The following is a 25,197-nucleotide window of genomic DNA, read 5'->3' as shown; positions in this document are numbered from 1 at the left end:
GTATACTATTGTGCATTTTCGTCGCCGGCGAGAATAGTGACGTCCATTTCCGTGGCTGCAGCGTCGAGGCTTGTCATTTGCACTTGAGACGACTCACGACCCGCACGTCCATCGAGCACCCAAGGTCCAATGTCATTTCTCGGGGTAATGGGACCTTCGGCACCTGGACGGGGTGGTGAAGGTGTGCCCCGGCGAGCACCCGACGCGTTTCTGATAGGCAGCGGCGAGGATATCGCGTGGGCGATGTGATTAGAGGCTTCTGGCGTGTCTGCGGATTCACTTATCGTAATGTCCATGCGGTCAGGGTCGGAGACTTGAGGCTCAGCGGGGGCAGATGATGTCTCGGCAATGGCATCGAGCTTTTGGTCCTTTTCTGGCTCGTCAAACATTCCCCATTCCTCCGAGGGTTCCTCGACGTCGGCCTCGAGATCGGCGCCGGCGCGGCAGTTGGGACAGATGAAGACTGGGTATGAGGGCGACATGAGAAGTGATTTGACGCATTTGTAGTGCCACGTATGGGAGCAGGGAGCGACAAAGAGGGATTGACAGGGCTAAAATGGTCAGAGGTTGTTTCAAGACAAAGCCAGCCAGCAAGGCAGGCGGGCCGAGGTATCAGTGACTTACAGCAATAGAGTTGAGGCAGATGGAGCAGTCCTGGGAGGAGTTGGCAGCACCACCAGCGGCCGTGTTGGCCGAGGCCATGGTGCGAAGACGTTTGTGAGCGGCGACACTGAGACAGTTAGAGAAAGAAGAGCGAGTAAGTAAATGAGATGGGTAAGAGGGAGAAGGTAAGAGGGGAAACAAGCAAGATAAAAGCGAATTGGAGGGAAAGACAAATCAGAGACATACTTGAAAGAGTTTGGCTTATTTTGCCATCCGCGATTGAGCTCGAGCCTCATCTTGACGCAGCGAAAGATCATTTCCTCACCACCCTTGAAATCAATGCCGAGCTGAACAATGTCACCGTCGTTAACAGCAAAGGCCTTGCTTTCCTGGGACGGGGGGCTGAGGCGGATGTGGTTGAGAAAGGTGCCCGAGGAGCTTTTGACGTCCTTGATATACCACTTGCCGTTTTCGTGCCAAAACTCGCAATGGCGGCGGCTGACGACCTTGCTCTTGAAGCCGACGTTGGCAGCCGAGGGCTGATTTCCAGAGACGCTGGCGAGGGGATGGGCGTCGCGCTCTGAGAAGCGGCCGACACGTATGACCTCTGTGCCGGTGGGCAGTGTGCGGGTGATGGGGGAAAAGGTAAGCGAGGGCCTCGAGGCGCGCTGGTCAAAGTAGGAGGAGAAGCGAATCGAGGGTGAGGGCGCGGCGTCGGGGGCGGTGCTGTTGCTGGGACCGGCTGCGGAAGAAGAAGTGGGAGAGGAAGCTGGGGCGTCGACGGGAGCAGATGTTGGCATGGCAGTGGCAGCATCATCGCTGTCCGAAGGGGTGGCGGGGGTTTCCATGTGGGATTGAGGTCTAGATTGTTCCGTCGTGGACTCGGGGATGGAATCAGAGGCGGCGCATGATCGGGCCGGCCTAGTCTCGGGGGTGGAACTGACGAGGCTGAGACGGTTCATGTTGGTCGGTGTAGGCGCCGGGCTAAGCAGAGCGCCAGGCGTGTACGAGGCAGATCTAGTGAGGCCGGCCGACTGCCTCGACGCGTTTGTATTGCTGTTGGTGTTGGCGGCGGCAGAGGAAGAGCTAGTGGTTGAGGCGTCGCGCGAGAGAATGTGATTGTGGGTATAGTTTCGCAGGTAGCTGAGGCCGCGCAGACGAGAGGAGCGCGAGGGCGAGACTGTGCTGGAGGGCTGAGGCGGCGCGGTGGGTGGCGGCACGGGCTGGGTGAACATGATGGTGGTGGTGGTGTCGGATGCGGAGCGAGGAAGTGGCGATGAAGGGAACGGTGTGTAGAGAGGCGGGTGTTGCATTTGGGCGCGAGGGCAGCGCCGGAGCGAGAGGCGAGAGCAGATGGGGTCGAGAGAGTAGAGAGAGAAGTCGAGTTGCAAAAAAGACGAGTCGAAGAGGAGGAAGGAGAAGAGACTCGGCTCGATGTGGTTGTTTGAGTGAGGTTGGTTGGGCCAAGCGGGAGGGAAAAATAAGGTGGTCAGGCCACTCACTGGGGAGCGGCGCAGGTTTAATTTGGTGGCAAGCCAGGCGGGTCGGAAAATGGAATAAGCTCGGCGGCAGGGAGGTGAAGGAGGGAAAGGTGGTTGAAATGTAGTTATGAAAAGGAAAACAGAATGAGGGATCAAGCAGAAACGAAGTATGTCAATAAAGCAAGAAGGGAGCAAGGACAAGGAACAAAGGCAAAGGCAAAGGGTTAGAGGGGTGTATTGAGGGCGTCAAGTGAGAGGATGCAGAGGGTGTGCCAATGAGACCCGGGAGAGTTCAAAAGCAAGCGGCTACAGCGAGACACGGGAGCAGATTGATCATTCCCACAGGTACTTTGTTAGCAGACAATAGCAGACAAAAGGTCACCAAACGAACCAGTTGGTGCCTGGTTGTAGCGGCCACAGGGCGTGTTTGATGGACGTTTGTGCCCTTGATTAGCGGGCATGACTACCTACCTTGGGTAGGTAGTTGTCTATTTAGGGCGCCAACTAATCAAGTAGTTCACGCAGGCAAGCAACCAAGGTATCTGACCGTATCAGGCTTGTGATCAAGTAACCGACGACTGGCATATCATGATATTACACTATTACACCCGGTTTGATGACCCGAGTTCATGACCTCTTCAACTGCCTGGTGCTCGTTTCCTTTCCCGACTGTCTGCTGCCATTTGGCCGTGGCGTCGGGCCTGGTCAGTTGACTTGGGCCTACGGATACAACTTTATGCAATAACACGCCCATTATGCACTCCTGCACTCCAGGTTTGGTAGCAATAATAATACGTATATGGGAAAAAAGAAATCGGAAAAATTGCCAAACCTCGATATCAAGACTCTCTATCCGTACTGCGTAATTCTTCTCGTCTTTTTTTTTTTTTTTTGTTACCGCCTGCTTCCTCTTGTCCGTGACAGCCCGCCGCTTTCAGCTGCGCCTACCTCGGCGTCGCCGCTCGCAGCCGAGACACTGTCCAGCGGCGCTAACTTGGTCAGAATAGCTAGAGCCTGAATAAGGTAAATAGAGCTCTACGGCCTACCTACGGAGTACCTACCCGCATCGTACTTTTGCCTGCCTGCAAATGCACATATGCAACCAGCCACGCCGCGTGGCTAGCATGATGGTCATTTCATAGCACCATCCGCAGATACACACGACCGCCCTATCTTACGTTTGCGGCAATTCTTTTCCATTAGTTGCCCCCCCATGTACCTGTTTTGAAATTTTCTTCTTGCTTGATGCTTCTGTGCCTTGGGTTCCTTGGCAGTTACAACACCACCCTCCACAGGATCCGCCCCGGTCACAGCTTGGCCTTGGCTGACCTGACCAGAAAGGCGGGGTGTGACAATGACTTGACATGACAACAAGACGCCCAACTTGTGTTGGTCCCGCCCGGTAATAATATAGATCATTAGATGGGTAGTTGAATGACACAACTCCTCCCAGCCTGCGGGACACAATGCATTTACAGCGCCTGGCAGCTGACTGGACTCGAAACCGTTCGTTCCCCCCTCTTCCCCCCACCGCCTGCACAAGGACATCTCGTGCCATGCCCGCATGGGGAAGTAAAAAAGGACGACGGACCAATCTATGGTCTCGAGGAGCAAGGCCTGGATGCAGGTGGCTGACTCGAGTCATTAGGATCTTTCAAGTTACAAGTGTTGCTAGTGCGCCACAGCCCACGATCCTCCATGGCCGCCGTGAAGATTTCCCCTTTTTTTTATATTTCTTTTTGGCATCCAAACCCTTGATACAAATTCCCCTCTTCAAAAAACCATCTGCATTCCAATTCTTGACCCCTCCTTGCCTCAAACCTTTTGCAGGGCAAGACATTTGACTCGCTTGCGCTGGCGCTAGGCCAGCGCCTCACTCCTCCAATAAACCCACCACACCTTTCCCTTGAACCCTTGATTACCAGTAGCTCGGCGCCTTTCTGCCTCTAGCAACCCAGCCATTGGGCTCCAGATGCGGTCTAGACTACAATGTCTCGACGAAAAGAGACTGCAATAATACAAATACTTTTTTCCTCCGGATCTTCACCGTCGTCCCGAATAAGTTGGCCGTACGAACCCCCCTCCCTCATCAACTTGGCCGTATGTGGCAGCCCGGCACGCTCCCGCTCCTTCAAATAGCACCGGCCCGCCGCCATTGTCTTGCCCTGCGACCACAGTCTCAGCTCTTCACGGCAAGGACCTTTGCTGCCCCGGTGAGTCGCCCAGACATGCAAAAGAGATGTGCATCCTGGTATGGGCCATGCCCTCTTCAGGCGGCGTAGCAGCCCAACACATGCCACACTGCCATGGCCGATGAATTGCAAATGGTCAATCTCTCGTTGTATTATTAGCCGCATGTCCACGTACAGGCGGGTGGCTTAACGAATGACGAGACTTCAACCAGTGTTGATGGTTGTTGCTAGACATAGGAAAGACACGAGAGAACGGTCGGTGGGTATTGATGAAAGAAATCAAACAAGACTCGCTGGTCTTATTTTGTCACCCAGCTGTTGAATCTCCGGTTCCATGTCCGTTCTGTCACTTTCGCGTTGCTTTCAACTTGACCGCCTGTAGTATATCTGTAATTATCATGGTCCTGCCTTTTCATACCTACGCCGATACAGTCACCTTTCCCACCCTGCCCTCCTAGCTAGCTACATTCTCTATATCCTGCACCGTCCCCGTCTTATTTTCTCTTATATCGTCAAAACTTTCTTCCACCATTCCCATCCCTTCCCTCACCTCACCTCACCTCACCTCACATCATCATCGCGGCCACCAGCATCTTCGAGCACGCCATCATTGGCCTGTCCGGCTCCCGTAGAAGCTCATCCACCGCCGCGTTGTAACACATCACGCACAGCAAAACTGCGGCAATCACAAGACTTTGCCTACACACGCGACGCATCCGCGGCCGGACCGCCAGACCACCCCCCTCCTCCTCTTCTTCCTCCTCCCCCCCAGCCCTGCTGCGGCGTGTGACCGCCTGCGGGATCCGCATAATCACCAACAGCGCAAGCAGATGCGGCACGCCGGCCGGGCAGTCGGGATACTCGCCGGCGCGGGGGAACACGCGAAAGGGCGTCTCAGGGTCGATGGGGAATATGGCCATGAAGAGGCTTTCGAGGGCGGCAAAGGGCGCAAAGAGGGGGACGAGGATGGACAGGTGGGAGAAGAGGAGCTCCTCGGCTCGGGACAGAGCCATGGCAGAGGAGGCCAAGAGGAAGCCTGGAGCTGGGCGGGACAAGGTATAGTTAGGAGGGGATGATCAGCGTTTGTAGTCGGGGCACGGCCACGGTTTGTTTTGTGATATCTTGCGCGTGTAGCTGCGTTGTTGTATTGCTGTGCGAAATTGATGGGCGTAGAGTGTTGTGCGAACAAAGGAAGCTTATTTCTTTTCAAAAATAGAATTGACAAACGAATCCTGGGCCTCTTTATCCCAAATTTTATTTTCTTTCTCTGAGTATCTTTGGAAACTTTGAGGGCGTCGTCGGTGGCGTCGCTGCCAGAAGCCTCGGTACCCTCAGGCACGCCCAGTACACGGTGGCTCTACTTGACATGATGCAATAATCACAAGCCTCATATCGTTGTATCCAGCCCCAGTCTGGGATTCGAGATAGATCGTCTGCGAGGCAGACGCCTTTCATCCTTGGCCTCTTTGGCGATGGTCCCATGCCATCATGTAGGAACGTGAAGCTCATCCCTCGTCAAGCCAAGCCCAGTCAAAGACTTGTTCATAGCATGAATTGCAGGTCAGAAGCGTACCTCATGGACATATTTACGAGCTAGCCACTTGTCAAGTGGCCGACGCACGTAAAAAGCATCAAGAAACTCAACTGGCGAAGCTCCAGGCCGAAATCTCCTCGGCTACGCACAGTAATGCCGAGTATCAAGAAAGTAACAGCACATATCTGCAGCAAAAGCAATGTAATGTTGACACATTGGATTCGCTTGAGCCATTTCACTTTGTGTAACTGAATCGGTGTGGCATACCAAGTAGTTGAAGATGGAAGTCTGCGGCATAGAGCGCTGATGAGAGAGATGTGATAAAGACAACAAAAATGAAAATATCCCGCCAGAAGCATTGTTACAAAGAAGAAGTAAACACAGAGGCGCTTTCAATTCACGTCACTTTATAAATAAAAATGTAACAATACCCATCCATAACTCCAACCCCATGCAATGCTCAACCACCAGCACCACCATCAACACCACCACCATCAACACCACCACCATCAACACCACCACCACAACCTCACTCTTGCCTACACAGCACCTTGGCCTTGCAAATCACATTTCTGTACTGCATCTGCGCGCCATGCTCATCCCCCTGCTTCACCACCCCCGGAAACACCACGCACCACACCTCGCGCCGCCGCCGCCGCCCACCGCCCGCCGTGCCCCCCTCCTCCTCCCCCCCCATCCTCATCCTCATCCTCCTCGTCATCATCGGCGCCACCCCCAACGTCCTCCATCGTGCTCGCCTCAAACAGCACCGGCCGCTCGTGCGGCGGTCTCATCGTCGGCATAAACACCCGCAGCACCGCCTTTTGCACAACGAGCCGCCGCGCAAGCTCAATCGAGTTGTTGACCAGCACGCGGAGCGCCGCGTCCCGCGCGCCTTCTACCGCGCCGTGGTTGCTGCTGCTGCTGTTGCTGTTGCTGCTGCCGCTGCTGCCGCTACTGCTGTTGCTGCTGTTGCTGGTGGTGGTTGTGATGGTAGATGTGGTCCCGCCGGTTAGGCGATCGAGGAGGTGGTTTGTGCGGGAAATGACACACTCGGCAAAGGCGGCGGTGTCGTCGTGTAGGAGCTGCGGCGCCTCGCTACGGAGCAGCAGGGAGAGCGTCGATGCGCGCCACTGGTTGACGGATTCGGACGCGGCGCCGCCGCAAAAAGACGCGAGAAGCTGCTCCATGTCCTTGAACAGGCTGGTTTGTTCGGGAGAGAGCCCGACAAAGTAGGCGTCAAAAACGGCGTCGACGAGGACGTGCGAGACGAGTGACTGTAGAAAGTGCACCTTGGCCGTCTTGGCCAGCTCCTCGTACGTGGGCACCAGCGCGGCAATCGCTGCCCTCGTCTCTTGATCCAACCTTGACAAATCTATCAAAACTCATTAGAAACCCTTCTTCTCACTCTCTCTCTATCCCAACATCCCAAGTTACACAGACACACGCACACACACAGACACACACACACACACACATGAACGTACCGAGCTTTGCTTTTCGAAAATTTGAAATCACCCAGTTCTGCAAGCCATTCCCCAGCCTCGTCATCCCATCCCCAAAAACCTCGTCGCTCGTCTGCCCGTCCGCCCTCGTGCTCGTGCTCACCCACTCCTTGAGGCCCCTCACCTGCCCGCGCAGCCGCCTCACCTCGTCGTCCCTCTCCTTGAGCTCCCGCCGCAGCACCTCGGAGCCCTGCCGCAGCACCTCCCAGCCCTGCCGCAGCTCCGCGCGCTCCGCCTCGCGCACGTCGACCTTGGCGCGCAGCAGCCGCAGCTCCGTGTCCGTCCGCAGGTGCTTCGTATTGAGCGCGCTGTGCTTGTTTTGCCAAAACATGGCCGTCTCGCTCTCGGCCGCGCTCAGACGGTCCAGCTGCGTCTGGAAGGTGCGCTCCATGGTGTCCATTTCGCGCTCGAGGTAGGCGATGCGCTCGTCCTTTTGGAGGACCTGCGCGGCGAGGCTGGCGGACTCGCGTTCGCGGTCACGTTCGCGGTCTCGTTCGCGCTCGCGCTCGCGCTGCTTGTCCAGGTGTTTCTTCGAAGCTGATGTCGTGCGCGTGACGGGGCTGTTGCTGCTGGCGGTTGTACTGGTCGTGTCCTTTGCCTTGCCTTCCTTTTCCTTACCGTTACCCTTGTCGGCGGTGGCGGTGGCACCGTCGGCCGCGGTGCTGGCGTTGTTTACTACGGCGACTCGCTGCGGCACGGCTGGTAGATGGTGGTGCTTGCTGCTGCTGCCGCTGCTACCGCTGCCGCTGCCGCTTCCTGCCGGCGGTTCCGTCCCGGCAGGACCACCGCCGCCGCCGCCGCCCAGCGAGTCGGAGTGGTGGTGCGCGTGCCGCACGGACGATCCTGTTCGAAGAACATGGCTTCCGGTGCCGCCGTGCGAACGGCGCTTATCCGGAGAGCTCATGGCGGCGGCTTATCGTCCGAGAGTTTTGCTGTCGTCTATGTGCGGGGGAGTTAGGGATCGCGGTCATGGGTCGCCACGCATGGCCGCGTCGCTCTGGGCAGAAATTGAGCGAGTATCGCGTTTCGCAGGCTGGTTCTGTTCTTTGACGGATGTAGTTGGCTAGCACAGCGTGTCGAAATTGCCCAATATGGCTGCCTTGAGGCGAGGTCACCCTAATGTGACGTGGGTTGAGAGAGATGAAGATGGTGGAGTTAAGCGCGGGGCTGTGGCTGGAGGGGCTAATAAAATCCGTCATTGGTGTAAGTCGTGGATAATAGCTACTTGCGATCTATTGTTGGCTTTTGGCCGGCTTTTGGGCATCAAACTCGTTACATTCGTGCTTTCCCACCCGAGTCCTTCATTCTCAATCATTATCTGGACCAGATGAAACGAGTTGCTTTAATCCCACATCTACATACTCTACTCCTGCCTCTACATCTCTAGACAGTCACCTCCTCCACCACCTCGTATGCCTCGTCCCCTGTGTCACCCTTTGGTTTCGCGCCCATTCTACAAATTGCCAGCGACCGCACCTCGTGCCTATCCAGCCAGACGTGCTCTGCATACTCGTCCATCAGCGCCCTCGCATCCAGCAGCAGCCTCTCCCTCCTGCGCCCTCCTCCCCTTGCACTCTTCTTCACATGCGCCGTATTCACCACCGTCGCGTGCAGCAAAAATGGCCTCCTCTCCGCCTCCATCAGCCCTTCTTCGATAAACCTTGCCCGCACCGCCTGGCAAAACGCATACAGCAGCCCTGCGCCCTGTCCATCCGCGTCCGTCGGCGGCGCGTACAGCACGCCCGTGCTTGTCGGATCCTGCATCGCGCGCAGTCCTCTCAGCGTCAGCCACACGCTCCCATCCTGCGCCGTCCCGTCTGACATTCCCCGCGCTCGCTGCCGTAGCGTCGCGCGCGTCTCGGCCAGTACGTCCCGCAGACGGAGCTCCTTCAGCAGGGCCACGGCCCGCGCGAGCCGCTCCGGCTGCGGCAGGCTCATGACGCCGAGCGTAATGTGCAGGGTACCCGGTGGCCGCACCGCGTCGGGCGGCAGCGGCGCGGCGCTGTGAATGTCCGTGACGTCGGCGCGAAATGCGGCCACGCTACGTGCGAGCTGGCGCCGCAGGAGGGGAATGCAAAGAAAGTGCGTGGGGTTGGCGCCGCGGCGGGCGGGAGCGGCTTGACGAGCCGCCATTGTATGGCAATGTAGATAAAAAGATGCCAACGAGCGTGCGTGTTTCAAGAAAAGGGATACTCAATTAGTGGGTTGGCAGAGCCGCGGCAGATAAGACAGTGGTTCGACGCTGATGATTGTAAGAGGAGAAGCTCGAAGCCGAGCTTGGTTAGGCGTGAGATGCGCCACGGCACCAGCTTTGACGAACGGCGCAACCACCGTGTGCGCTTTGATGAAAGTTTTCACTACGAAAATCGAAATCTTGAAGCAGAAACTCAGTGGCTAGGTCATGAAGAAGTCCCTTTTTGAATTACTCCAATTGCGCTGTTGAGTCATAATTGTGCTAACCAGCAGCCTCATTCACCCCGTCATTGTCCTGGCCCATTGGCCAATTGGCACAGTTTTCCCTCTTGTCACACAGCTCTTTGTAAAGACAAAACTTTCAGCTATCCAACGTAGCCTCAACCGAGCATAAAAAGGTAGAAGTGATTTTGATTCATGAAAGTAGTGTCCTGATGGATGCACTACCGATGCAAACGTGGTATTCAAAATAGCGCCCCCAATGTCATGCAGCGAATCACGCTGCGTCGTCGTGTCCAATCGGCCCTCACCCATCTCATTTTCCGTCTAACTGTACAAGCGTTGGCATGGCATATGCTGCACCCATCTATATGCGACATTCTAGCATCGTATCCCGCCATAGACGTCCAGTGCTTCCAATGCATCTGTGCTGATGCGCCTGTAGCCGTCAATCTTCGCTCGCCAGCACATTGATTCTCCCAGCAAGTATTACGTGGCTTCAGAGATGCAAGCTATGCATGATGTGGTATTAGGCATCCTCGCCACCCTCGGCCTTGTAAAATTCGCGAAGTCGTATCTCAGCAGCCTGGTAGTCCGTCTTTACGGTAGCCAACGCCTCCCTGATGCGCTCAAGACATAATTCGGCGTCGGGTTCTGATGAGCCATCCTCGTTCTCGAGCTTGCCAAACCGCTGAATCTTTTCGCAGCCGTCGCGTACTCGCACGAGGCCGAGGGTAGCTGAAGAGCCCTTGAGGAAATGGCCAAGCGAGGAAAGCTCTTCCAGGTTCTTTTCCTCGCTATCACGAGTGTTAGCGCTCGCGGCATGTCTTGATTGAGCTAACGGTAGCTACTTACACGGCTTTGTCCATGGAAGCAAACGTCTCCTCGACCTGGTCAAAGAAGCCAAAGACGATGGAGGAAGAGAATTCGCGGTCGCCAGGCTCGTCCATTTCCAGAATTTGGCTAAAGGTGGGCATGTCCACCGCGTCTCCAAGATCAATTTCCATTTCGTCGTCGGTGTACTATAGAATTCAAGTCAGTAATCTCGTGCGCCGCAGATAGCAGGGCCTGATGGGCCTCTGGACCGAGAACCAACATCATCTTCAGCGTCCGAGGCGGTTGGCATGTTGGTGCAGACACAATCCTCGGGGCAGGTGTACGTGGGCGGGTAAGAGGAGGAGGAGGGCGAGACCGCAGAGCGTTGGGGGGCAAGAGAAAGCATGGACAGGGACGGTTAAGGACGAGAGGGAAAAATGTAGAGATAGTGGATAGCAAGATCAGTCAGAGAGTGGAGGAGGCATGAACCAGGAGGAGGACGGGAGCGGCAGGGGAGGGCAGTGGTGTATGTATATAGCAAGGATGTTCCGCCACCAAAGTCGAAACCGTGGGGGAGAGAGGCGAGGCGAGGTGAGGCGAGGGAGCCGGAGCCTGAGAAGGTGCGGGCAGGGTGGCCATTGAGGCCTGTGATGGATGGGACGGTTGGGCGTGGAGGACAGCCCTGCAGCCGTGTCTGCATCGAAACTGCGTTGACCAGGCCTACATGCGTCGGTGTATAGGTAGGTATGGGTAAAGATAATCCAGAGCACAGAGTCGGTGTCAGCTCGCTGGAGCTAGGCTGGCATGGGAGGGCATGGGAAGAATGGAGGACATGGAGGACATAGTAAGTGGGTAGTAGGACCGCGGGTTGCATCGCATCGCGGGCGGTTGGGTGACGGCGAGGCGCAAAAGCGAGCGTCGAGCGGGCGCAAGACAGAGTGCCGTGAGGCGGGCGCAAGCAAGCAAGTGCGAAGCGAGACCGTGTCGCATCTCGCGACGCACAGCATCTCAACGGCAAGGCATGGTAGGAAGATTCAAGCAAAGGCGCACCAAGCGAGAAGCGAGACAGACAGGCCGCAGGACAGACGAGGAGCCGGCGCTGGGTCGGGGAGGAGGGGCAAGCAGAATGACGAAGGGGCAGGGGAGGTGTCGGGGAAGATGTGTGACGTGTAGGCTGATGGTGGTTGACCTTAATTTTCCCCTTGCAATTCTTACCTTTTTGTGCGGGAGAATGAATCGTATGCTAACGTTATGTATGTATGTACGTACGGAAGACGTTCCGGGAGGGCGAGCGGAGCCTTGCTGGTCAAGGGGAGTCGAAGAGGTGTTGGATGTAGTGATGCGCGTGTGGTATTACTCGGTACAGGAGTTTGCTCTTGTGCAGCAAGCAGTAAGTTCGGTGGTCGAGTGTGCGGGACGGACGAGGATGGTGCGGCTGAAGAAGAAATAAAGAAGGTGCAGCGGCACTAGCCGGCTTTAACGAGAGTCTTTGAGCGAAAAAGCAGGGTGACAGGGTCGCAGAGGTTGGAGATGGTCTGCCGAAAGAAGATGGCTCGCAGGACGAGGATGGCAATTAGTTGGTGTTTGTAGGCGGCGAACGTGGCGGGGAAGCCTGACGAGGTCTTGAGAGGCGTGGAGGCGTGGAGGCAAGGCGTGGAGGCGTGCAAGGGAGGGGTAGAAACGGCGAGATGAGAAAAGAAGACAGGCACCCTTGCAGCGGTGGAAGAGTAGAAATGTGCGAGTGATGTGGGCGAAGAAGGCTTGATGGCTTGGGATGTGCGACAATGAGCGATTGGAGGAGAAGAAAATATCGTGGTGGATGTTGCATGAGAGGCTTGGAGGTTGGAGGGGCATCCAAAGCCTCCTTTTTGCAAATATGGCAAGCTAATCTGTACCTACCTGCCTAGTTGCTAGGCACGGTATAAGCGGAATTCCGACATAGGTAGGCGCCTAAAGAAGGGGAGGGATTGGTTCTTGGGCGAGCCTTACAGTGATTACAGTGAACAATTGGGCCTTTGAGAGACAGAATTAGGACAGCTTAGTGGGTAATCTCGCTGTTCAGTGGGTTGCTTTAGTGGCCGACACCGCAGAAAACCACTAATTCGGTGGATGCACTGTGGATGAGGTGGATCATGACCTCCACTGAGACGACAAGTCTTCAGTCTGAACGGACAAGGTCAGCGAGAAACACGTCAACAAGCAAGCACTGACAAGGAAAAAAGGAAAAATTGTCACGATCAACATGATCAAGAGACACTTTATTAATACGAAATCACACAACATATATACACCGTTTTTAATCTCATCCTCGTATCCTCGTAGCCCCCTTTCGCAACACAGCTTCCGGTGAGCATGCATCTGCCAGGGCACCGACGCATCACCAAAAACTCCCACCAACTCTCACCAACTCCATCACCTTTATCACCTCATCTCCATCACCTCCATCACCTCATCGCCATCACCGCCAAACCCACTCGACCACTTCAATACAACCTCATCATCGAACAAACACACACAATTTGCAACACCACCTACACCATCATCATCTCCACTCCGTTCCGTCAGTCCAGAATAGCCGCCCGACATCAGTCCGATGCATCTCGAGAACTTCTTGTGCTCTTCAATTTTCCCAGCTTCGCCATCCCTACCGCAACCTGTCGTATCATTCGTACCATCTCAGGTTCGTCTCGCACAACACGTCCTCTAGCGCCGAAGCTAATCTGCATGTCCAGGCAAAACGACGTCACAGGCTGTCTTGCCGTTCGCCACCCTCCATGCGCGCGTCAAACTCCCGGACTGAGTTGCTCGTTGCTAGTCCGAGCCAACGAGCCTCCAAGTCAATGCTTCGCCTGTCCGCCCGCCACCATGATCCAGTCTCGATGCCACGCTTGCTACATGGACTCGGCCGATGCGCTGTTCGATTTCCAATCACCACTTTCCATCAAGCCTATTCCCGTGGCTCTTGGCTTGAACCACCATCGTCCGCTAACTAGCCTGCATTGACAGTCACACAGATCTACCCCTCCGACGACCCAGTCCAAGAGGGGCATGCCCTTTCACCTTGACACGCTTGGGCAACCAGCGTGCAAGTCTGACAAATAAAGACACACAATCCCACGGCAGAACTCTGCAACCCAGCAAACCCGGCAAACTTGGCTGGAGATAGAATGCTGTCGCCATAACCTCTCCTTCAAACAGCATCCTTCCCTCGCCATCCGACACCAACTTTTTGCTTCTGATCCCGACCGCTGCCACTCACACTCATCTCGTTAGCGTATTCAATCCGCCGCGCCCCTCCACACCACAACCCACACTGGCAGCGTCTGGACTCGGTCGACCCTCAAACTGGAGGATTCCAACTCACTTGCTGCCCGGTGATAGAGTGTCAACCAAAGATGAGAAAAATTTCGACCTGTCCATGTGGCTCTGTGGCTCTGCGACGTAATGAACCGGCCCACACCTGCTTCCGCTGTCTTCTTGGCATCCAAACATCTCCACCGTCAAGAGTCCATTTGGCGGCATCCTCGGCCGCTGTCAGTTCTGCGCGAACCAACTATATATGGCATTCGGACCTAAAAAAAAGTCTACACAATGAATAGATTGCCTAACCGCCATGCCGCCTCTTGGGCTAGGCTTGTCAGCCAAAATCAACTCAAACCAAAGCACCTTGACCCTTGACACCCTCCTGGCACTCTCCAGGGCGGGATGGCGGGGAACCAAGTGGCGCCAGCAACAGGGGCTGGCCACCACCAGTTACATCATCGGACCCTGGATACGTCTCCCGTACCCAGCCTGCAGCTTTCTACTATTGCTGGCAGCCTCTTGATATTCCCTAGCCTCGCCAGCTCACAAGTCACAACTGCCCAAGCTCGACTTCAAGCTCCATCAATTCCAGCCCAACTGAGCACAACGGCGCATCTCCACACCAACTTATTACTCAGTAGCTCCTAGCTCTGTCAGCTAACGCCTACTGTTTGGCCGCCGTGTCAAGTTGCAAGTCAGAATCTCGTGCACAAGGATCACCCTGTAATGCAGCCCATGTTCGCTGTTGTCTCGACCGCCCAACTTGAAGGGCATTGCTACATCTTGACTGGGCAATGGACAACCAAAGGCTGCACACTTGTATGCTGCATGCATTCACTCAGTCGCATTGTCGCGTCAACTGCTAGTAATGGATGAGCAACGGCTGCAGACCTGCATCTGGGCTGACCTTCTAGGGTGTGTTCTAGACTCTTTGCCCCTACGTCATTGCGCATACGCTACCGACTTCAAAATGCGGGAACTGCTGCCACCACCCAACCGCTGCTCGCTCTCTTGAGCTCGAGATCGGCACACCGCACTTCATCCAGCCCGTGTTCAGTGTCCACGTCAAACAGACCATGTTTGCAGCAATCGCTCCGCACACGTAGTTTTCGGCTGCCCAACAGCCTACAGCCCCGAGTGTGAGCCCCTCGTGCCCCTGTTCAGCCTGTTGTTGTCCTCGGCCCCCCAGTGGATAAGACGATCGTGGAACATTCTTTTGGGCTAGCTGCTCCGACATCGAATAACTAGCTGGTCAGCCTGTCGACCAACCACTCGCAGCATAGTTTTGATGCTATAGACCCTTATCGAAGGCAGTCTATGTGTCGGCCCAACACATCGTGTCAGCCTAGAAAGAATCAGTCTTTGCTGGCCAATACCACCATGAATGGGCCTAGTCAGTTAACGTGTCCAGTGTCTGGAAAGAGGTAAAGAGGGTCCGCGACCATGTTCCGGCAAATATTTGAACATGGGTCATTGGAAGCGGGCATAATTTCAATGCGAAAAAAGGGCCATGATACACCGAGATCAGGCATACATCACAAAGTAGAGTCATGCGGCTTTTGTTGCTCCTCGAATGCTTCTCCGGCGTGGTCACACACCGTTTTGGGCGGCCAAAGTTTTTACTCCATGCAACAGCCAATGACCCCACGAGCCACTCGGTTGCAGCTGAAAAGTAAAATCTTTTCCTGAGTGTCTGGACTCGATCACTGTTAATAAGGAACGTGCCGCAATGCGCTCTCCGATTATCAAAGACAAGTTCTCCACCGGGCCGTCCCGGCGCCGGCGGCCTTTATTCTATTGACGCCGGGCCGACGGGTCCGATTAGTCAGGAACAAGAGTCCGCACGCGGGCAAGCTGTCGACAACAAGATGCAGACTGCCTCAACCTGGATTTTTTCTGTACATCTCGATCAACTGGGAGGCGAAGGAGAAGTAAAATGTGAAAGCAGGATTCGAAATTGTGTGCGCGCAATGTCAGGGTCTGCGTCGCCGCAGGGACCGCGAAGTGATCCCCGGGTGTTTGTCGGGACTGCTGAGCTGGTGCGGGAAGTAGTCAGATTTGCTTTGAGGGGCCTGCAAGTCGGAGAATCTGGGAAAGGAGAAGGGGATTTGCAGTTCTGGCGACCCTTGGGAACTGGCCAGCATATGGACTCCGAGCTAGGGATGACTGCGGCTGGGCGATATTGCGTCCGTACGTGAAAGCCGAGACCCAATCTCTTTCGTCAGAGGACTTGGGCAACTCATGATGGTAACTAAACGGTCATGTGAACAATTACCATTGCATCACACGCCAAAGTATCAATGTAAGGTCAGCTATCTGCTATCGAGTATCGGGTTGCATGGTCATGTCCAACGGGGCTCGTGTGCGCAGAGACACGGGCATGTAAGGGTTTTGTGCGCCGACATATCGACATGATTATGATCATCTTTTACAGTCATATTGTCGCTACTTGTGACTGCGTGCTATTGTCGAGGTAAGAAGACGCTGCTGGCTCTCTGTTTGTCATGACTTGTTCTGTTGACTTGCTTTGGCCGCGTATCCGGTCCTTGACTGCCATTTCTTGCTGAAGCCCCCGTGATCTTGATTCGTGCTCTCTAGTTCTTCCATATTCGGTGCATCTAGTGAGCAAATGTGCGCCAAAATGCTCGCTTGCTAGGGTTTGAAGTAGTGGCATGAGAGCACAAAATCTGGGGCTAACGAAAGTCTGCGAGACCAATCCCTTGACAAAGAGCCACTATGGCGAAATAATCTTGGAAGTTGTAGGTTCATGTTGATAGATTGCTTGCCATATTTCCAAAGAGGCTTATTTGCAGTGGTCGGTGATGTGGGAAGCTTACGAGCGGTCGGGTAGGTGTTGAGCTGTGGAGAGGGATGGGTGCCCGAGAAGCCTTTGCAAAGTAAAACGAAGAATTGCACTATAATCTTGAAGTTCTTCTTCTTCTTCTTCTTCTTCTTCTTCTTCTTCCGTTTAGTCATTGAGTATAAATGTAGAAATTGATCCTTGATTCGTGACAAATTTTTCGTCGAGATGCTTCGAGTTTGTAAGAAGTGAACAAGTCTGCGGTGTGTCTGGTAACTTTTCTCCCCACGGCTAAGAAGACTTTGCAACTTGGAATCAAATCAGGTCAATCGGCATTATAATACCACTTGCTGCAATGTTTTTCTATGCATGATATCAAGGGAAGGCTATCTTGTTCCGTGTTCCTTTCACAGCCATGCTAGGGTACGAGATAGTTGGGGGGTTTTCAATCGCTTGCTTCCCGCCCCAGCACTGTACTTGTACAGCAGTAGAGAGTAAGGGAAACCAAATGCAACTCAGCAAGAAAGCATTGTGCGTGGTCTACCACTCAACGCACACCTTGTCTGATCTTGCTTCTAGGGCAACAAGCTGCGTGGCCGGAGCACCGCTGAGGGCGTATCTTCCCACGACGAATTACTCTCCGAACCAATGCTTTAGGCATTTGCGCAAATGAGAATTGCGTATCAGGATAACTAGTGGCCTCTCATTTGCCGAGTCGGGCCTTGGAGCAACATGCGTCCCCGCATCGCCGTGTAGGCCGGCCGCGATCCTAGCTCTGCACAGTCACAAGCCGCTCCGTAGAGGGGGGAGGGGGCCGGTTAGAGGCTGACAATACATGACAGTGGCTCAGGACGGATCATGACGGACGGAAAATTCGCCAGCCATAAAGAGCGCTGGCGGGCATCGACACTGCACAGCAATAGTCTGGGGAGATGGTATACCCCATGCCTCTTCAAAGACTGCGATGAAATTGCTTTATCGAAAGCTCGAGCCCTCCCCCGTCCTCCTCTTTGCCTCTGACAGAATCTCTCAACGGTTCTGAACTTTTAACAAGCAAATCACGTCTGCGTGTGTAAATGGCCTGATGGCTAACCTACAGCACTGCCCAGGATGAACGGAGTTGGGCAGGCGAAATGCAGGTCATCGTAAACTTTTGCAAGACTTTCACAACATCGTCTGTCGTGCTAAAATGACATCTTTAACACGACTCTCGTTGGCATAGTGATTGTGGAATCAGACCGTCATGCTCTAGCTTAGTAGAACCTCGCCAGCGAGTTGTTGCTTATTATGTGCGTAATCCGCCATTTTTCATCTTTACCCGGCCCTTACAGCTATAACATGCCTGCGTAGACAAAACGTGACGAAAGAAGATTGACACATGAACTCCCAGTCCCAGAAGTCACTAAATTTATTTCCGTTTTTTTTACAGCTAACTGATCTCAAACCTAGGACTTTTTTTTTTCGCTAAAGATGACTAGAAGATACCCTGTTTATTTGACCTCTACAAAACCTGCACATGCTTGTTACACTGGCATATTGGCACACTGGATGTACTATCAAGGACCTCACTAGACAAAACTGATCAAGTCTCAAGATAGACCCTGGCAGCAATTCATGGACAATCTTTAACAGGAAATAGCAGAGTAACTATGAATCATCATAGAAATTGCAGCCAGCATAACTAGAAAGAGACTTACTGGCCGCCCGCGCTATTCACTCGGTCCCCCGCGGCAATTCCCCACCTTAAAAAAAAACAAAAAAAAGAATTCTCCGGGGACGGAGTCGAACCGCCGACTTTTCGATGACAATTATTCAATTACAGTCGAACGCCATGAACCAACTAGACCACCCAGAGTTGTTCTTGTTGCCAAGTAGACCTATTCTTAATTATATGCTTCTGGCCATTTCTGCTGAGCGCCCACCGAACGCCAAGCCGTCTCTGTAATGACAGATTCTCCATTGGAAACTACAGTTACTATTTCCCTCAAGGCAAACTCGATTGCCGTAGTGCTGCTGGATGTAGTTTCAAACTGCTGCGTGCTCATCCTTTGCGCGCATTACTTTCTTTTGCCCACCATGGCGTCTCGCGCGCCTTTTTCTCGTACCACAAACAACAGCCAACATCAGCGCCACGAGATCCTTTTTGGCGCAAGCCAGCTCATTCGTCTAGACACCCCGCGCAGCGCCGACTGTTTCTGATAGCTCAAGTTTGACAAAGGAGATCGATTCGTGACTGACGCTGCAGTTTTCAACGGCATCCGTCGCACGTCTTTACACTTTTCGTCAGCCCAGCAAAGTTCTTACTTAGCATCCATCCTCCTCCGGCCAAGCCCTTGTGCTCACACTTGGCCTTTTTTTTCCGCCGGATAGCCATGACTGTGATTGGCTGACTTTCTGTATACGTAATGTTATTCTGACAAGAGGTAGACGTCTATTCTACGTTGGTAATGTAGGGTTTCCGGAGCTGTCGATATGACATGGCCATGGAACTAACATCGCTGGCCGTAAATGTCTGTGAACTTGAAAGCAGGATGTTGGAACAATCACCGTCCACTGTATCGAAGACTGGCCGTGAGAGCTCATGTTTGGCAGTGTCAAGGGATATTGTTGAATGGGGCCAAGGCACAGGGCTGCGGAAATAGGACCACTGAGATGACCCGGAACGTATTTGCTTGAATTATTACAATGCGGACTTTGAACAGCTCAAGGATAGCGATGACATGATGTACATGGCGAGTTTCTGAAAACAGTGTGCCAGAGAAACTCGCATCAGTGCAATTCGACGACTGAATATCTCTTGCTACTGGTCGCCAGGGCTGCATACAATGTCATCTTGGGTATTGCCTCTTTCACCGAGTGAGCTCCAGCTCGCATGCTTGTATTGACGCGGAACGTGGAGTGAAATCATCAATGCGCCTTGTTTGTCCATTCATAGAAATTTTGTGCGTCTGAAATTAATCGCTCTCATCATCGCTGCCATCACTACCCTCCTCCTCCTCATCCTCCTCATCAAGCTCCTCCTCGCTGTCCTCGGCATCATCCGGCCGCGGAATCATGACAAACGCCGCCAGGCAGGTGATGCGGTTGTGCGTCTCGTACAGGCCCGCGAGCTCGCCAACTTGCTCTCCCTGCTGGCCCCCGCGGCGCAGCGCCTCGTCTTTGACTGTCCACACGCGCACCTTGCCATCGCTGCTCGCCGCTGCGACGTACAGCAGACCCGGGTTTACTTCGCTGCGGAGCACCGCAAAGTCCTTGATGCGGCTGGTCACGCCGGCGTCCTTGCCGCCCACCTGTCCCAAGAGCTTGGCAAGAGGCAGCTTCTCGCCCTCCCCCTCGCCCTCGCCCGCGGCCTTGGTGCTTTCCTGCTGAACCAGGTCGTCCGCCTTGGTCGAGAAGAAGAGCACGCGGCCGTCTTCGGTAGACACTGCCATGACGGAATCGCCGCTCTGCCCTTCTTGTCCGTCTGATTCCTTGCTGTTTAGGCTGATGTAAGTGACTTGGTGAACCTTGGTCCTAAACGGCATGACGCGGCACTTTGGCACGCTGTCCATGCCAAACGCCACGACATCCCTCTCAAACGCCACCGCAAACTCGTCCGCGCCGTCCGCGCTGCCCCAAACCACCCTCCTCCCCTCGCCGCTCGCGTGCTTGCCCTCGCCGGCCTGCACGAGCATGTCCCGCGTGAAGCTCAGCACGCCCGCCTTCTTGCCCGTCACCAGATTCCACAGCCGCATGCAGCGCTCGCCCTTGCTCACGCTAATCATGACCTTCATGCTCGGGTGGATGGCAAAGTCGACGACGCCCGACGGCGTGCCGTCAAACGGGGCCGTGTCGCCGCTCGGCCGCCCAAAAGCTTTGGGGATGGGCGCCTTGATCGTGCTCAGCACCGACCAGTCCCGCGTTCGCGTCACCGCAATCGTCGAGTCCTCGCTAGCCGACAGCAGCTTGGCGCGCGTCGGGAACCGCAGCGCCGTCACCGTCGACGAGTGGTGCAGCAGCGTGCCCACCTCGCGGTTCTTGGGGTTCTCCATGATCGGCCGCGGCGCCACCGTCGCCAGCAGCGCCCGTCCCTTCTTATCCTGAGGTGGCGGGTGCGCAGACAGATTGTACACGTGGATTCGCTCGTCGGTGCTGCCGGTCGCGAGGAGCACCTTTTGCGCCTGCCCGGAGATTTTGGCCGACACGGGCGACACGGCAACGCAGCGAATCGCCGAGCTGTGCGCATTGAATAGGAATGTGTCGGCGAATTGGCACTCGGCACTGTTGTGTAGATTCGCCGTTATGCCGTGCAGCACTTGGTCGTAGGAGCCTGCAATGATCTGAAGGGTCTCGGGCAGCAGGGTGACAGATGAGCTGCCATTTGCTTTCGTAGTCGTGCTCGGGGTGCGTTTTGCTTTTTTATTTTCAACTTGTTTCGTGGCTGCTGGAGCTTCAGCCGCAGCGGCTTGTTGTCTCTTTCTTTTCGCCATTATCGTGAGGTGACGTGATTTATTGTAAGACTGAGAGAAAAGCTGCTCCAGGAAAGTGCCTGGCGTCAATGTGAAGAAAAAAAGTTTTGGGCCTGCACTGATAAGATAAGCTCCAATTGCCTCTCTGGGCCACCACGGAGCCCACTAAAAGTGACTTACATGAGTTTCTGCTTACCTGCAGATGAATTAATAGAAAATGAGTACTTTAACCAAACGGCTTAAAATGAGAATGCAAAAAGAATGTTTCCAAGTCATCGTGCTTTCATACAATCGTATATACGTATACATGAATGCTATAGACGCCGCTTAGCTATATACCAACTCTATCTGCCGCCACCACCTCCTTCGATAGCGCTTAGGCTAGGAAATCGTTTCGAGAAATCGTCTATATAATCTTCCTTGTCTTGCGCAGACCACTCCAGGGCTGGCTGTCCGGGCAAATTTTCCGCAACCAGCTGCTCTGGCTGGTTCTGCAACCTATTCTTTACCGGCGAGAGCGACCGTCCGCTGGCGCCGGCACCTGTGGGAATGCTGTTCAGATATTCTGGCTTCTTGGGCGGCGGCCGAGGTGTAGATTTGTTGAGGCCCGTGAGAGATGGTGCACTTGCAACGGGCGTAATGTCTGCTTTGGCCGCGGACGTTGTCGCCTGTGGCAAGGTACTTGAGCGGGCGATGCCATCGAGCACAGGCTTTCGTTTGACTTGCGGCTTGGGCTTGCTGGCAGCTGTGGCCGCATCTGCATACTTGCCGTAGCCTTCAGCCGTCCGTGCTACGGTATTTTGCGCCTGTTCCTCTCCCATATAAGCCTGCATTCTGTTTTGTATGCTGTTGGGCTTTGGCCCAGGAGCAGGTTTCTTTCCCTGCGCTGCGCCGACAAGTCGCTGCCGGTACTCAGACTGCGCCGCGGCCACCCGTTGCTCTTCTTCCTCTAGCTGCAGACGCTCGCGCTCACGGCGCATTTCCGGCGTCAGCTCTTCATCGCTATCATCGCCACTACTCTTCTCCTCCTTGTTATCGAGGCTGAGTGAGTCGTTTGGTGGCGCCCAGGTTTGCGCCGGCTGCTTCTTTTCACCAGTAACATAGGAGACCTGCTCAAATTTGCTAAATGCATTTCCGAAAGCACCATCGCGAGGCTTTTCGTCCGGTCGGGTATTGACATTATTGGCCTCAAGGTAAACACTGCTTCGTTTAGAGTTTCCGGGGGCGCCAGGCTCTTTTTGAACATGTTCAAATCCATCGCGCAAGGGAGCCGCAAAACTCTGAGTTGGTGCTTTGTTGCGATCTGATGAAGATTGCTGCCGGCTGTCAAAGTTGGTGCTGACGGGCCGGGGTCGGCTCGCATTAAACTCCGAGTAGCCACGCACATTCTCAAACTTGGGAGTTTCAGGTGTATCTGGGCGGACTTGTGGTCTGGGAGCCTGTACAGAAGCAGCAGAAGGTGTCGAGCGAACGGCAACAGAGGCCGAGCGCATAATGGGCTTTTGTGTCGCTATCTGAGCCGGGGGTACTGCAGCAATAGGTTTTCTATCATCTAATGGATCGGACGTCATCGTACCAGTTGATACATATCGGGAAACAGCAGTCGAAGGTGCGAGCGGCTGTATAGGCACAGGCCGACCACTGACAGGTTGAGATGCTGATAGTTGCATAGAAGCCGACGACGTCGCTGGCAGCGAAGCAAGTGGCTTGCTCACGACCGGCGTGACAGAGTGAGGTCGCTCCACTGTTGCAGGTACAGGAGCTGCTTGTCTAGATGCAGCAAAGGCCGAGTCGGCCAGCTTGTCCGCCATGTTCACTTTGGGGGCCACAGTCGGTTTCGGCGTGGTTGGGCTTTGAGGGTCAAAATCAAACTTGCTTCCCTTATGATGAAGCAATGAGAATTGATTCAGACTGGGAAATCGGTCCGAGATGTCGTCGGATGGAAACGGCTGAGCCTTGGTTTCTGACGTCCCATCCAATGCGGCGAATGGATCGCCGTCTGCCACTCGTTTTGAGGAGTCACCTGATGCTGTCTGCTGGGACGGGGCCGGCGATGGTTGTGGTCTCCCGCGGCGCATGGGTGTTATATCGGGCAGCTTCTCCGTGCTTTGAGCCGGTGCGGATACCGATACGCCAACTACTGGTTTCGGTACTTCTTGGTGCGACGCGCGATTGAGCTTCGAGGGAGATGCCGACTCAGAACGCCCAGTGTAGATCTAAAACGTCAAATCAATTGTAAGCCCTTGCGAATAAAGCCACGATAACTTACATCGGGAATTGGGATCTTGCGGCCCTGCATGGTGCAGGCCTCAGCCACTACTTGGTAGATATTCGGTCGAGCATTCAAATCCTCTCGGAGCATGGATGCTACAAAAGTTAGCACTCAGCTATTGCGCCGCAAAATAGCCAGGCATACCAATGAGTCTCTTGATCTTGTCGGAAAAATTGGGATGACTGGGGAACCGGTAGCTCGCGTTCAGAATAGCAAGCTGCCCCTGGTCCTCGAACGGTGTGGTATAATAACAAAGCTTGTATAGGAACACGCCGAGCGCCCAGATGTCGGCCTTTTCGTTGAGGGGCTGCTTTCGGTAGACGTCGACCATTTCGGGACTCCTGTATTGCAAGGTGGTGTGTTTCTGGACGTCCTCTTCCATTAGCCGACACTCGACGACCGAGGTGGGCGCAGGCCGGGGCACCGCGGCTGAGCCAAAGTCGCAGAGCATGAAGCGACGGCCTCCGGATCGCGTGGTGATGAGGACGTTTTCGACCTTGATGTCGCGGTGCAGCAGCGGGGGCTTCAGGTAGTGCATGCAGGCAACGCCCTCGGCGACGTCAGCGAAGATGTTGAGGATCTCGGGTTCGGTGAGGCGGTGCTGCAGGCGCGTGTTCATGAAATCGATGAGGCCGCCGCCGTCGCAAAACTCCATGAGCAGGAAGACCTCGTAGCCGCCGCCGCGCAGCTCCGAGGCGTGCGAGTCCATGTAGGCGACGATGGGGCGGTGGCCCTTGAGGCGCTTCATGGTCTCGACCTCGGTGCGCATGGCGCGCAGGCTCTCCTTATCGGGGACGGCAACGCGCTTGAGAACGGCGAGATCGGTGCCGTCGACGGGCGCGGGGAGCTTGACGAGGTACACGTGGGCGAAGCCGCCCTCGGACAGATACTTTTGAATCACGACGCGGTGGCTGCCGACCTGGATCTTGGTGCCCGGAGCAAAGGTGCCTGCGGGAGCGCCGCCGCCGCCGGGACGGTAGCCATGGCCAGGCCCGGCGCCGGCAGCAGCAACAGCAGCGCCACCAGCATGGACAGCGTAGCCCTGCTGCTGAGGGGCATGTCGTTGAGGCATCTGGTGGCCGTGGGAAGCCATGATGCGCGCCCTGGGCAGCGAATGTGTGGTGGGTGTTTGTTTCTTTGCGGAGTCGAGAAGCTGGAGAGGAAAAGTTTCGGTCGAGGCTTGAAACGCCCGAGGTGGGCCGGGTTGCTTGATCGAGGGTCGCCGGGAAGGGAGGGGGGTCGGCTCAGGAGGATCGAATCATTGGGACGGGAGAGGGGGGAATTGGACGAGCCTATGGCGAATTCAGGATGCAGTAGAAGACGACGACAATAGTCTGGGGTTCTAGAAATCGGATCCGTGTATCGGGAGTAAGAATTTTTGAGGAGAGGCGTCACGCAAGGGGGGGGGGGGGGGTCCGAAAAATGTCAAGGAAACAAAGCGTGCTGATGCTCAGGCAGAGACCAGATGCCGATGACGACTCAGCCTCACACTGGCCGCTTGGCGGTGCAATGGTGGTGACTGGTGAGGCTTGGCAGGTGGCTGCGGGGGATTGTCGGCTAATAAAGGAATCATTTTACGATGAAGGGGTGCTGGCGAGTATATTTGAGTGTGCACGATGGATTAGAGACATTGCTTAAAGAAATTCATCATTTCCTTCATATAATTACGGTATATCAGCGAGAGCATATTGCTGCAGCCCATTGTTATCCTGCGGCGCATCAATTTGCCAGACATTGTGGCACCGCGAGCACCGCCACCTGTACTGTAGTCAGCGTCCACGCACTGTGCGCTTTACAGTGTGCCCAAGACTTCTATACAGATCATCTACTG

General features: G+C 54.9%; 7 protein-coding genes across 7 annotated transcripts; all 7 read right to left on the bottom strand.

Annotated features, from left to right (window-relative positions):
- Positions 1-5: 5 nt before the first annotated feature.
- Positions 6-3,632, bottom strand: BBA_07061 (RING finger protein; the record flags this gene model as incomplete). Its single annotated transcript, XM_008602158.1, has 8 exons — positions 6-551; positions 625-730; positions 850-2,104; positions 2,556-2,588; positions 2,691-2,804; positions 3,033-3,098; positions 3,146-3,166; positions 3,263-3,632. The coding sequence occupies 8 exons, from the start codon at positions 3,630-3,632 to the stop codon at positions 6-8; spliced, it is 2,511 nt and encodes an 836-aa protein (XP_008600380.1).
- A 1,205-nt stretch (positions 3,633-4,837) lies between these two features.
- Positions 4,838-5,289, bottom strand: BBA_07060 (uncharacterized protein; the record flags this gene model as incomplete). Its single annotated transcript, XM_008602157.1, has 2 exons — positions 4,838-4,891; positions 4,984-5,289. 2 exons carry the CDS (start codon positions 5,287-5,289, stop codon positions 4,838-4,840), a joined length of 360 nt encoding a protein of 119 aa, XP_008600379.1.
- Positions 5,290-6,406: 1,117 nt separating this feature from the next.
- Positions 6,407-8,219, bottom strand: BBA_07059 (uncharacterized protein; the record flags this gene model as incomplete). Its single annotated transcript, XM_008602156.1, has 2 exons — positions 6,407-7,185; positions 7,298-8,219. The coding sequence occupies 2 exons, from the start codon at positions 8,217-8,219 to the stop codon at positions 6,407-6,409; spliced, it is 1,701 nt and encodes a 566-aa protein (XP_008600378.1).
- A 479-nt stretch (positions 8,220-8,698) lies between these two features.
- Positions 8,699-9,448, bottom strand: BBA_07058 (Activating signal cointegrator 1 complex subunit 1; the record flags this gene model as incomplete). Its single annotated transcript, XM_008602155.1, has 1 exon — positions 8,699-9,448. One exon carries the CDS (start codon positions 9,446-9,448, stop codon positions 8,699-8,701), a length of 750 nt encoding a protein of 249 aa, XP_008600377.1.
- An 808-nt stretch (positions 9,449-10,256) lies between these two features.
- Positions 10,257-10,853, bottom strand: BBA_07057 (putative histidine phosphotransferase HPT1p; the record flags this gene model as incomplete). The annotated part of the gene is made up of 3 exons (XM_008602154.1): positions 10,257-10,524; positions 10,583-10,749; positions 10,824-10,853. The coding sequence occupies 3 exons, from the start codon at positions 10,851-10,853 to the stop codon at positions 10,257-10,259; spliced, it is 465 nt and encodes a 154-aa protein (XP_008600376.1).
- An 8,747-nt stretch (positions 10,854-19,600) lies between these two features.
- BBA_07056 (WD domain-containing protein) lies at positions 19,601-21,115 on the bottom strand (the record flags this gene model as incomplete). The annotated part of the gene is made up of 1 exon (XM_008602153.1): positions 19,601-21,115. The coding sequence occupies one exon, from the start codon at positions 21,113-21,115 to the stop codon at positions 19,601-19,603; it is 1,515 nt and encodes a 504-aa protein (XP_008600375.1).
- A 323-nt stretch (positions 21,116-21,438) lies between these two features.
- BBA_07055 (serine/threonine-protein kinase ppk30) lies at positions 21,439-24,459 on the bottom strand (the record flags this gene model as incomplete). Its single annotated transcript, XM_008602152.1, has 3 exons — positions 21,439-23,310; positions 23,364-23,461; positions 23,511-24,459. The coding sequence occupies 3 exons, from the start codon at positions 24,457-24,459 to the stop codon at positions 21,439-21,441; spliced, it is 2,919 nt and encodes a 972-aa protein (XP_008600374.1).
- Positions 24,460-25,197: the final 738 nt, after the last annotated feature.

Source organism: Beauveria bassiana (assembly GCF_000280675.1).
Source record: "Beauveria bassiana ARSEF 2860 unplaced genomic scaffold BBA_S00022, whole genome shotgun sequence".
In the NCBI taxonomy this organism is placed as follows: domain Eukaryota; kingdom Fungi; phylum Ascomycota; class Sordariomycetes; order Hypocreales; family Cordycipitaceae; genus Beauveria; species Beauveria bassiana.
The sequence above is the reverse complement of the archived record's forward strand: the minus strand, read 5'-3'. Positions and strand labels throughout refer to the sequence as shown.